General features: G+C 43.9%; 2 protein-coding genes across 2 annotated transcripts in view; one reads left to right on the plus strand and one right to left on the minus strand.

Annotated features, from left to right (window-relative positions):
* The window catches only part of Nse1 (SMC5-SMC6 complex component Non-SMC element 1), a 9877-nt gene extending 473 nt beyond the window's left edge, over nucleotides 1-9404 (minus strand). Inside the window, exons 1-4 of the mRNA XM_075668558.1 lie at nucleotides 9178-9404; nucleotides 7698-7909; nucleotides 4108-4254; nucleotides 1512-1628 (exon numbers count right to left, since the gene is read on the minus strand). Of these exons, the coding sequence (XP_075524673.1) occupies nucleotides 1512-1628; nucleotides 4108-4254; nucleotides 7698-7909; nucleotides 9178-9292 (591 nt within the window). The 5' untranslated portion in view covers nucleotides 9293-9404. The remainder of the gene's footprint in view (nucleotides 1-1511; nucleotides 1629-4107; nucleotides 4255-7697; nucleotides 7910-9177) is intronic.
* Nucleotides 9405-10594: 1190 nt separating this feature from the next.
* LOC142557022 (putative lysosomal cobalamin transporter) overlaps nucleotides 10595-13279 on the plus strand; it is a 42157-nt gene continuing 39472 nt past the window's right edge. The window contains exon 1 of the mRNA XM_075668559.1: nucleotides 10595-10904. Within this exon, the coding sequence (XP_075524674.1) occupies nucleotides 10845-10904 (60 nt within the window). The 5' untranslated portion in view covers nucleotides 10595-10844. The remainder of the gene's footprint in view (nucleotides 10905-13279) is intronic.

A 13279-nucleotide genomic window follows, 5' to 3' on the forward strand; every position in this document is an offset into this window, starting at 1 on the left:
CATCGGTGTTGCTCGTGTGTTGTTTTCCGACACGGCGGATAGGTACGAAAAGCCACCACTTTTTTTAACAATGCAGAAATGCAAGAACAGTTTATGAACTCTGATTCAGAGGACCTTCATGTTGACTATGAGGCCTCTTCAAGGGATAATGAGGGCAACGAACAGGCCAAGTTCCTTGAGAACGAATTACCCTAATAGGCACAAGGTAGCCCTCTTAAGGCGCCAGCAGCACCTTAGCGAACAGCGCCAGCAACTGCAGCAGTAGGAGCAATGGAATGCGATGCAACGACGTGGCAAAGGCATAAGGCGTACACGCGGCGTTGCCTGTGATTTCGAAAGCCTGAAAAACTGGAAAACTCATTCTTGTGCATTTTCTCTTGCGTAAAGTTGCCACTTGCACAAGGCAGTTAACGATCTTTATGCCTCTCCAACTAGTCCAATCTTAAGTTTTGGACGAGAACCGGCAGGGCTGGTGTAAATACGCCACTAAGTTGGCATTCGCGATCGATACAGAGCACACAAGAGTCTGTACCAGCCACAGCAAGAGCTGCGGAGTGCCAGGAAAGAAAATATACCCTTAAGGAAAAAGATTGAGCCACTGAGAGGACGGCATAAGTATGACTGCAAATCCATGTGTCCGCCTTGAGCTCTGGAGTCCACAGCTGCGCAGGCGAAGATGCACGGTTTACTCGAAACACAAAGCTCTTGCGAGTGAACAGCTCCTAAATTCATGCTACAACAACTTGATAAAAACAGAGAAACACCAGAAATGTGTGTGCCGTCCCCTACACACCATGCATGCATGACAAGGCTTCCCACCGTGCGAGCTGGTGAGACCACGATGGAAACCGATGAAACTGGATGAGCTCCCCCCAGCTTTAGCTATGTTTAAATAACTGTTCATGGACCCCAAAATGCAACGTGTTTGCTGGAACTTGGTTCCACAGGGCATTTTGGCAAGACAAAAAGGAACAAACAACGCAGCATAATCAATCGCCGTAGCTGGCAGCTGAGCCTGGCCCAGTCGTCTCGCATGCCATTACGTTTGCAGCGTCACCACATGAAGGTTCCACCAGTCCAAACTCGCCCCGCGTTTTCAGGACAGGACACAGAAAGAATGCATACAAGACAGTCGCCGCGTGCATTCTTTCTGTGTCCTGTCCTCAACGGACCGTTATAACCATGCTCCATCAAGCCACCAACTAGCCCATCTAAGTCTCTTCTTAGCCCATCTAAGTCTAACTAGGCTTCAGATATAATGAATATAAAATTTTCTTAGGCATGCATTATTTCAATCAGTATTCCTGCTGCTATTACGGTTGTAAAGAAGTAATAGATATAACGGAGTATGCATAGCTCCACCTTAAACTGCATTATAGCAAGGCTTTACTGTATAACAATTCTATTTAAGTTAAGACTGCTATGTGTTTGCCACTGCAATGTTGAGTCGTGACGGACTGCACAAAATGTCAAGCCTCTAAATAAAATTCGGACAGGAGAGGAGCACTCACCTTAATGCACATCTGCTTGCACACGTGGCAGTTGGGAAGCTCTTCACCAAGCTGCTCTCTAAGGTAGGGTTCCATTTCAAGGAGCGTCAATGGGGCCAAGGATATGTTGCCTTCCTCCTAACAAACAACAGAATGCCCCAGGTCATTAAATTCATGCAAGCATGTTGTGAAGTGCTGCGAAATTGAACAAAAGGAGCCAATAAACCTGTAGTAATTTAACTAGGCTATTACAACACCAACAAGCTTTCTTTACAAGTTTTAAGCGCTATAGGCACTTTCAAATGAGTAGTTCACAAAACAGAAACCAGACGGCACCATCAGTGGTACGGACACTTATAGAGTTTCCTGCCATTACCTTAAAGAAATAAAATTACGGCAGATCCTACATATTTGTCAGAATCAATGTTCATTGAAGCTTTGGCGAAGCACTCTAATTAAATGGTATGTAAAAAGATGCATGCATGCAATTTTATTTCATGTCCCAAGTACACACAGGGAACTCTTCGCATTCCTCTCCCATCGCATAAGTTTTGTGTCATTTGATGTCACAGTACATGCACATGTAACTGTTCCTCTTCAACACTACATTTCACAGCATAGCAATTATGTGCCTGCCTAGCAAGACGTGAAGACACCCACCAAACAAAGCAAGTGACCCGCACAACTACAACTACATAGCCTCCAATATCAACACTGTCTCCGAGATCGAATCAGTTTTGATTAGACTATCTCTGTGATTACCCCACTTTAAGCAACGGAACCTGACCGAGCAGACACCAAACCTCGAGAAAAGAGGCATAGAAAGCTTTGCTTTAATAAAAGAATTATGCACTTGAAGATGCATATTTGTTGCAAGGATATTGGGTGTCATTTGTTTTTTTGTCGTAATTTCGTAGAGAACAGCGTCACTGGCACATCTGTAGGGGTAGTACAGATGGCTATGCTATAACCCGATTCATTACATGCGTGATATACGGTGTGTGATCTATTCAACGAGACAGCAACAGCAGCTGCAGCCACAATTGGCAAAGTCTGAGAAGTTTCACAAAGAAAGCTTTGCTTTAAAACTGGTGATGCAGTGTCTCTGAGATCGAATCAGTTTTGATTCGAAAAATGTATGTATGGGGATGCGCTTTCTTAATAATGACATCTTCCTTCAAGAGCCAGAAAGCCTACAGCTTTTTATCTGTCACAATGGTTGAGCCTCTAAAAAAATCTGTGAAATGCTATTTTTTCAGTTTTATCATGTAAGAACCTTGTTCAAGGTAGTACACTTACGTGAAACGTGATCAGCACCGACACACCGAAAAATTTGGACAAATGATGACAATGTACGCAGTCAGAATGCATCAGTTTCAATAATACATTTTTCTTTAGCTTTGCTTATTTGTTGTGACACATGTGAGTAAACAGTAATTAAATTTGTGTTATAGGTGAATCAAGACTTTTTACGAAGGGCTTCTTGTAAGAAGGCTTTACTTAAGCAGCCATACAACGTTTTAGGCAAAGTGACCACGTTTGAGACAAGCCAAGCCATCCATATTCCTTTCCCTGGTGAAGCAGTACGTGTTAAAAAAAAAAAAAAAGAACACTTGCACAACCAGTCTTGCCAGATGTCCCTCTCACCTAATGTAAGAAATTCTGCTTCTGGCCCATCTACAGCATCGCACGGAACACAAATGCTTGGGCAGTGTGTGTGCTAATGCCCTACAGCTGCAATATGCGGCATTTACTAAGAAAGAAAATGGCAAGCGGGAAGAAAAGTGTGCAATGTCATAACTTGTAAAACCAAAAATGGGCCTTCAGGGTGCCAAACTTGGCCTCTGGGAAAATGCCACAGTTCTTTGCCACATGAAGACTGCCCACGCCCGAGGCCACACTTTATGCACAGAATCACCATCAGTACAAATAAACAGCCACTTCCAGCAATGCTGCATCACAAACACGTAGAGAATTGACTCTGATTGCAAGCGTACCATATTTATTCAAATATAAGGCGTGGTTCTTTTATCCAGAGCCCTTAGCTTCGAAGTCATACCCCCCCCCCCCCCCCCTTATACGCAACGCTGATGGATTCAGTTACTGTTTCTACATGGCAGCAGCAGCACCACGTTTCCAGCAATCCAAATGTTACATGAAAGTGCAAATTGCACCATGGTAGCGCAGAGCATGCTGCTATGAAGCCACACTATAAGGCGCAATTCGCACTGCCGTGAAAAAACAAAGCTAGCGTAGAGCCCACACCAATTATTCCGGTTACTATGGTGGCTTCCGATTATTTGATATTTTGGGCAATGCCCACTGAGTCTGAACAATCCGTTGGCTACTCTATATTGCCTTATATTAGAGTGCATACTTAAATTATTTTGCTCTGGTCACCCAACTGCGGCCCCGCTTTATACGTAATTAAATAAGTACGGTATGTAATGCAATGCAATCGAACACTGTTATCGCTATTTGCAGCAGAATTGAGTGAGTGTTGCTAGGTGCACTCTCAAAAGCCTTGTCCATGGCATAAGTAGCCCACCTATTCTAATTCACTTCCAGTCATCCTAACTGCAGAATACGGCACAGATTCTGCGAGTTTGGCACTTACCGCAATCAGACAGCCAAGTTCGACCATCTGATCAACAAGACTTTGCGCTGTCCTTATCTGAAGGCCCATATCATTATCATCGTAGACCATGTTCAGTGCCGCTGTTGAAGTTATGCGCCCACAATTGGACCCTGCAATCTTCAACACCTGCAAGTTGTACCGTAGAATCAGAACAACAGTTATAGCAGTACCGACAAAATTTCCCAAAGCCAACCCTGTACACCAAGCAAATCCTCTTGGTGGCTCGTGGTAAATGCAGCCTTAGATTACTTTAAAATAATGCTTTGGCTCGAGACACTAAACGTTTCTCCTTTCAAAACAATGTGTACGTACCGTGCTCTGAGCAAGGGATAGCACTTCAGTAGCATCATCATCATCATCATCATAATCGTCATCATCTTACTTATGTCAAATGCAGCATGAAGGCCTCTCCCAGCTATCTCCAATTAACCTTGTCTTGCACCAGCTGACCCCATTTCACGCCTGCAAATTTCTTAATCTCATTACACCTAGTTGTCTGTCGTCGTCGACTGCACTTCCCTTTTCTTGGCACCGATTCTGGAACTAACAGACCTAACAGAACTAACAGATGTATAGGGTTATCTGCCCTATACATCAGATAGCCTGCCCAGCTTCATTTTTTCCTCTGAATGTCAACTAGAATATTGGCGGCTCCTATGCTAGAGCACAAAATATTCTTATTTATTCTTTTGCATTTGCGCTGCGCCCCAGCTTTTCTCAGGGAGGACATGTTCCCATCATGTGTCCATTACCAAGTAACCATTCAACTAGAACTCATTGTCACATGTTAGTGATACAACTTGACAAGCAGGGCAGGCAGGCAAACAACCAATTTAAAAGGAAACTCTTCACTGGGTGAACATGTGGCCTCAAAGTCAAGGTACAACTTGGCAGTGCCGATGGCAACATTGTGGTCAGCATACAGAACAAAGATGCTACCACATCGTTCCCTATTCATAGAGGCATCATCGTACATCTGGATTACCTAGATGTAACCGCACAAGTTCAATAACGTACTACAATAATCGGTTCTCACCTGCAATGCACACCCCGGCAAGACAGACCCATCCATCTATAACATGTGGCCACAAAATTCTACATGCATAAACATTCTAATATCATTAGCGTATTGTTATGGAGTAATGAAGGAAGATGACGATCAAGGGCATGTCCTTGTGAGACAATGTTTGGCCGGCCACCTTGACTCTTTCTGTGGAGAGTCTGTAAATACAATGTATATGTATTTCCTACAACCCCATAATATACCACACACATCGACATGAGTACGATAAGGCACATCATGTTTAATCTGACAAAACATACGAGGCAATATTTCCAGTTCAATTTCCTTCAGTTGTATTAACTTTGGCCACCGGAGACTAACATCTGCTGAAACAAGATGGCTAGGTGGACAAGTTGGCTAGGGTTCATTTTAAAGAGATAACACAGCACAAATGAACAGGCACAAAAGGAAGGAAAAATGACGACACGGCATGATGCCTGATGTTTTCCTAAAGGGAGGATGCGGGGCTACAATCGCGATTTTCGCCAGAAAAGCGCATTTTGTAATTTTCTTCGTTTTGCATTCATAAAAATATAAAGCTCCTCACCAAGTTTGGTTGTACTGTGCACAATACCAACGAAAAAAAAAAAGCTTTTTTTTGCACTGCAGTGGCACACACTTCCCGCTGAAAGCGCTTACAAATGCCGTTTTCAAGATGAGGCCTTAGAGCAGGAGAGGAGGCCAACACGGAGTCAGTTCACTTGTTAGAAAGTTTGCTCTTTATACTTTCTAGTGATGAAAGACCTTCTGTTGAGGGTACTGAATAATGTTGGAAAAAAGAAGAATGCAAGACAGGCACATTTTTTGGCCACAGAGAGTTCGGATTGGCTGCGAAGCCGAAACTGAAGCTTCGGTTGGTGGAAACACAATTCGTCACATTTCATTTTTCCCGCCCGCAGAGTTTTTGTGCACAGCCATGTTGTGGTTATTGTCAGCGCTGGTCCTCTTCATATTGCTCCAAGTTTTTCTGCTGATTCATTGTGATCAGCAGGTGGTCAGTCTGTGGTGGACTATGCCAGCCACGAAGTCTTCAACGCATAAAAGATTTGTAATGTGAAAAAGCACTGCAATACAGAAGCATTTGCCACTGAGCAGTGTCAAGTTGAAGGAGAGGGCATTCGATTGAGCCCCGTCACCCGACGACTAAAATGGTATGTTTTGAAATTTTTGAAGCGATACTTCTCAGTTCGCACTTTTCGGCCGATTCGCACAAAACTATTGTTTCGAGACTCCAATGACTAAAATTGTTTGCAAGATTGTTTTTAGGCAGAAAATTTGTTAGGAACAAGACTATGGAACGTCTAAATTGCTTCTATGAAGAAGGAAGTACACAGTTCTGGATCACAGTGAAAAAAAAAAGGGGGGGGGGTTTCCAAGTGATGCAATTTCGACAGAAAGAGGCATAAAATTGCAAGCAACTGTTGCTATCCTGTAATATAGGGAAACCAGATGATAATCATTCAGAATATTTTCTTTATAGTCTTTTTAATAGTTTTCCTAAGGTGACACTCATTTTGTCAATGGGACATTCATAACCTTCTTTTATTTTTTTTTCATTTGTGCTAAAGTAAGCTAAAGTAATGAAATTTACTATGTGTTCTAATGAGATGACAGAATATCCTGCCAAATTCTGTTAAAATTGACTGGTTGGTTCAAAAGTCTGTTGAGAGATCGTTTCTTTCCTCCTCTTCTGTCTGTTCATTTGAACTGTGTTACACCTTTAAAATGAACTTGCTAGAATACTGAGTAAAAATTAAGAAATAAAAGAAGCCAAGAATCTCGATTTGTTTTTTTTTTATTATTATTATTACAACCACATAAGCCAGCAGACAATGAAGCTAGGGAAAGCAGAGGGGACATTACCTGTTCCGTTTTACTGAAATGTGGAAATGATACGGTAAAAGAAAATGAAAGTCAACGAAACAACAATGTGCTACCATTAAGCTGCAGTAGCGGCACCGTCCCCCTTTACTCTTCCTATTCACAGTTTGCTGGATATTTCGGTGCGTGTTCTGTATCTAACGCTGGGAATGTTAGCCAGTGCCACTCTGAGCTATCATGCACTCCGCGAAAATTTTGCAGCCTTTTGTGTTTGTCTTGTCCACAAGTAATAATCCACATCTATCTTGTGTGCCTTTCCACTCTCTTATGCTGCACGCCCGGCACTTTCAAGTCAAAGCGTAATATGGCATTCTTGACAGGAAAGTGCCGAGTGAAATTTTTTAAAAAAGGAAATGCAAGCAAGACAGATGATCGTCGTTTGGGGACAAGATACGCCCCAATGGATGTAAATGTTTTCGTTCAGTGTGGTAGATGTGTAACATCCTTTAAACCGCAGGCATCCCATCGTGTGCAAACTATAGAAGCAGGGGCCTGGCCAAGCCTCAGTTTCGTGAGCATTTCTATGACGCACCTTAAATGCATCGCAGCTGCAGCAGTCGGGAATCGAACCCACAACTTTCGCGCTGGGCATGAGGACATAAGAGGTTCACGCTTTCAAACTCACCAGTTTCTTGAAGAACTTCAACTCGTTGCCAGGGAACTTTGTGGCACACTTTGACAGCGCATCATCTCTCATGTTTACAAGAGCGTAGAAATGTGAGCCATCTTCTTCGCTCACACCACCTTTGATGCGCATGTGAAATGGAGATAATTTGTTGTTGACAACAGACACAAACTTGGCAAGCGCTTGCGGGTTGCTCACTTCAATGCATGAAACTGAAAAAAAAAGAATGAGAGAGAATGACTGTTACCGGGAAGATGAATTTTTCTCCACAAGAAAGTAAGTTCAGTGAAACATTGCACTGACTGCAACAATGTGCAACCTGTTTGCAGCGTTATTGTGTACAACATATGCATGTACGTACATATGTACATACATACACATACATAAAGACCACGAATGTTGGCCTCTGTCTACTTATAGTACTCTGCACAAATGCTTTAATGCTTCACAGTTCTAGCAGACTAGTCCATGTAATGGTACTAGTAACAATGTGCACATATTTTATGTCACACACACACGTGCTGTTTTCTCACGGAGACCGTAGGCAGGGACTGAATCACTTCATAAAGAAACAAAGGCAAATGAATAAGCCAGCCTTGGCTAGCTGATTTATAGCATTAATTTCAACAGCACACACCCAAAGCTTGGCATACGAGAATTCTTGTACTCTGCCTCCTCCCAAGCACCCTCCCTTCTCACCCCACCTGAAAGGGTTGGAGGCTGGAACTTTCCTAGAGCTCAACAGAAGAAACCTGTACATAAGCTGACTTTCGCTAAACCTCCCTCAGCATGTTGCTCCTGCAAGGGAAGTATTAGCTCGGGGCCAATCACATTTCCCTATTTGAATACACGAAGAATGCAGTGATGCTGTCTCTAGACAATGAGTGGTCCGATTCGAATTAAATTTGTTGCATTGGAGAGAGAAAGTTGCATTATAGCAACGATAGGAAGCAGACTCCTTAATTTGCGACGTCAACATTTTTTTGTTCATAAATTACCGAAAATCGGAGTTGGAAAAAATATACAAGCACGAAGTTTACAAATTCGCAACAGCGCACCAAAAACAGATATCGCAGTTCTGTAAACGAAATCCGTTAAAGCATCTAAAGGGGGTATATTCTACATAAGTTTAAGCTTACGTAATAGTGTGATAATGTTTACGAGGGCTTCGCAGAAGTCCTACTAAGAAATTATCAGTATATTTAAGGGCAGTGTATAACACATATGTTTTGACTACTTTAGATGTAACAGCAGGCGCAGTTTACATACTGCGATATGTTTTAAAGTTGATTTTCACATTTGTATACATGATATTGAGTTATGACTTGCCATAAAGGCGGAGGCACTCCTAGTGAGTTGCGTCAAAGTTTGGTCCAACAACAGCTTTACCAGCTGATCTGAATGCTTGCGGCAAACACCGCGTATGGCAAAGGCGGCACAACGGTTTAGAAGTCCGCGATAGATTGCACGCTTTCCTTACCGTCGCATTTACTGTGGCAGTGCCGGACTAACTCCTCAAATTCAGGCAGAGACAATAGCTTCCGTGACATCATAACCTGGAGGAAAGTACGATGCAGGTCTCCGTAAACAGTCATAGCGGACTGCGGGTGAAAAGCGTGCTTCGAACAATCACGTTGACAGCAAACGGCAAATGACGCGCTACACTCCGAAACATGCGCCAAAATGCTCGGGTTGGCTATCGGCCATGGCTAGCCATGGCTGGCTAGCCAGATTCGCTAGAGCTTGATCAGCGCGCTGGTGATACGATAATGATATGAAAACCAGTAGGTCGTGATGAAAACATTAAAATTTTATTTAACCGCTCTTTCTGTGCATGCGTGAGGAGGAGTGGTTGCGAGCACGGTTGGGAAAAAGAAATTTGTTCCTTGAGTTATGTCGCTCGTAGCTCCCAATTACGACCTACTACCGATGACGGGTGCATTGAAAACAAATCAACAGGGCGAAAAAAAAATGCGAGGGAACTACTGTGCTTTGGCGCCACGGTTTCAAGAGCAAATGTTGTCATTGCGGCTAACGCGTCAATTAGTGTGGCAGTGGTTTGGAAAGTATTCTTTAACAGAGGTCTCGAGAAATTTGCGGAGGTTGAAAGAGGAGTGGGGGTGGCTATGCACCGCTGTTACCGAGGGACGTAAGGACACAGCTGGCGGGGATATTGAATTTGGTCTGTTCTGCGTAAGGATAACGGAAGCTGAAGCTTGAGAAAGGGGGGGGGGGGAATCAGCCCTCCATGTGGTTTCCTTTCTGGGGCAGGAATGGTGCACGCGTTAGGCTTAGCAATGTGGCATACTTGCAGTGCGAGCACATTCTACCCTGTGAATCTACTTGCAGGTCACAAATGGTATGCGCGTTATCTGCGTGGCATATCGTATTATTGACAGGAAAGTAGGTTGTGCAAAGTTTTCAAGAAGGAAATAGGACGATTAAGTCTTTATGTGAATGTTACACTCCGATAGACAAACTCCTTGGTCGGATCTCTGGTGGTTTGCGCCCGGGAAAACGGAACGGGTGTGCAGAGATACACAGGCCGCCCTTACCACCGACAACAAAGGCAGTGCGCACAGAGACAAGCGGGCTAACGATATATTCGGGGAGACAACTGCACGCGAAGTCGAAAGTCCCACATGTTTACGCACACTCGCAGAAAAACCTTGGGACTCGGGAAAGCGATAAGTGCATAAGCGCTTCGTTGTCACTTACTGTACTCTCCTTTTCAGGTTGTTCATGCTTTTTTCAACGCTTTCAACTAACAAACATGCAGCGTCGACGGCTTTCCTGGACGTTGCGAAAATTGCAAGAATTAATTCGAGCATCGCCTCCGAGATTTCTATAGGTTACGTTTCGAATCTCGGAGGCGATAAATAAATACCACGTGACATGCTTCTGCTCGCTTGTCAGCTGCGTCGAACCACAGAGAGTACTTATGGTGTACTCGCTATCGCACCTAGCGGTTTCTGATAGCTGTTGTAGCGTTTGTGTTACTTGCCGTACTTTTTCTGGCCGCACACGCAGTGTTAAGTGTTGACGGAGGTGTTGCCCACCGCTGACGTTACTAGGCTTTCGCCTAAAGCTCTCTTGTGACCGTGACGGAGGGTCCGTAGCGTCACTCCTTGTTTTGTGAAGACGCGCATGGCGGTCCCCGACGATGTTCTCTTGGCAGTATGGGCACCGTTCGGCGCTGCTTGCCTGGTGAGTGATTGACGTTTCGACAGTCGGTAGACGACGTACTGGTATTCTAGTGTGTCATCTTTCGGAAGAACCATATACGTCGCTCTGCAGTGCGATTCCTATGTGTGCTGTGCTCGCGCGTTTGTAAGCCCTACCCGAAACCAGATAGGCTAGCTTTCTGTTGTGAGAGACGCCGCATTACAATGTTCATGTATACTCACTGAAAAAAAAAAAAAAATAGATCGCTCCAAAGTAATTTCATTACCCATCAGTGGGCAGCCTGTAATGTAAGCTGCGTGCGTTTAGTTAAACTCTGCTGTCAACGAGGAAGGTGACAAGTTAAATCGAGATATTAAAATGCGTGACATTTGTTCCACGCCAAACCAGGAACAAGTCTTTTCACCCCAAGATGGCCTGTTCAGCGTAACACCTTTATTTATTAGTCTGAAGCGAGGTTTATGCATTTGATTAGCCGCTTAATTTAAGTGACAATCAAATTCATGAACTTAATGTACATTCTTTACTTGATCACTTAGTGACCAATCGGTTTGTAAGTATTAAGCTCAAAACCCTGGCCGGTGTCACGTCCTGTCTGGTAAATGTACATATTAAGAGTTGTGAGCGGCTGGCAGTCCAATGGACTAGGACAATCCAGCGGTGCACATGTATATTAATTCTTCACACAGACCTCCTACAATTGCCGATTGTTTTTGCTGTACAACAACTTCAATCAACAAGCAATCTCTTTATTGTTAGATTTTTACATTGCAAGACGAATTCATTGTAAAAGTTGCCGATATTGTTGATTTGTCTTTTTTATCTGCGCCTACTCTAAAGAGAATGGAATGGAAAGATTACGAATGGAGAGAAACTGGAGGGGACTACGCAGGTGCTGCTATTGTGTCACTGGACTTTGCGGCAAAGGCCCATCCCAGGCCAGGACGAATTTTTCCTCAACTGAGAAGCTTTCTTTAAAAAAATACCCGTGTGGGTTTCTTCTGTCGCCTTGTAGTACATACCTTGTGGGGTTCAGCAGAACTAATTTGCCATATTGCGTGTCTCTGTGCTTTTAGCTTTTTTTTGTCTTTTTTAAACGTCTTTATTTCTGCATTTCATAGGCAAAGCCTTGCGGCAGAAAAGGGGTGCTCTATGGGGGAGGGGGACAGGGGCTCTCTTCTTCCTCGATGGGGGAGTAGTCCTGAGGTCGGCTCTGCAAAGGGGGGCCAGGCCTTTCCTTTTCCCTGAAAAAGTCCAGAAAAGCACGCCAGAGCTGGTGTGAGTCCTTGGGCCCGATGTGCGATGGCGGGTCGAGCCACTCCTGCAGGGTGCCAGGCCTTGAATTGACCTTGAAGGGACAACCAATTACCATAGAATACTTCGAGCACGTCGTAGAGACTTCTGACAAGATAAAGATGTGCAGGGGTGGTCCTGCAAAGCAAAAGTACCTAGGTGGCATCCTCAGTGTGCCTACATTATCTCCTTGGGTCTGTGGAGGCGCAGAAAGAGCACTGTCTGTGACACTGATCGGTGTCCGTACTACACAATACTTGTGGATACATCGCCACGCGATGCCGAGGACTACTTTCCTTGCCATGTAAAGTCGATGAATGTCTACAAAGCAACAATTGACTGTGCATTGGAGACATAAGAAGCTCAGCTTCTCTTGTGAAGTTCATAAGAAGGAAACACTAGCAGGAATTCTGCATTATTATGTTTTAATGAGAATGCGGCAATTTCGCTCGCAAGAGAACCGGGCAACACAAAGAGCATCGTGAGTAAAAAAGAAGCAAGTGAAGCATCTTTGTATTGATGGATGCTCAGATAAAGAAAGTGATGAATGTCACGTTTCCATTAAAAGCTTCTTTTTACTGTCATCTGTCATTGCTCAAGACTGCACCAACTGCCGTTATGTCCCCCTCCTTTTTTCCTAGTGTTTCTTTCCTCCTTAGTTTTCATAATTTGTTTATTTTCTGTTCCTGTGCCTTGTATAATTCTATGTAGCGCACCTTACAAATGCCCTGCATCTTGCCTGTATAAAATGAATGAAATAAAATGATACAAAGACTTGTTTCTTCTGCTAATATCACTCCATGAACCGCAAGAGCTATGCACACTACAGGTGTCAGGGCATGGGCGGAGCAGACGACAAAACAGATAGGCAGGCAGGTGCAGGAACGCAACTAAGCATGACCATGTGCCATTGCTATAGCAACGACAGAAAGACCTGAGCTTGCTTCTGCTCCTTCAGTTTCTTGGAGGACCCATTTCTCCCCTCCACAGTTTTTACTCATCCATAGCGCCATCTGTCAAACACTCTTCGAAGAAGAAACCGGCATTGCAGAATGTGTCCCTTCCAGATGAGCATAGTCGGCAGTCCTGTCTTATCTTACTCCGTG

The sequence above is a fragment of the Dermacentor variabilis genome, chromosome 9, assembly GCF_050947875.1.
Source record: "Dermacentor variabilis isolate Ectoservices chromosome 9, ASM5094787v1, whole genome shotgun sequence".
Classification (NCBI taxonomy): domain Eukaryota; kingdom Metazoa; phylum Arthropoda; class Arachnida; order Ixodida; family Ixodidae; genus Dermacentor; species Dermacentor variabilis.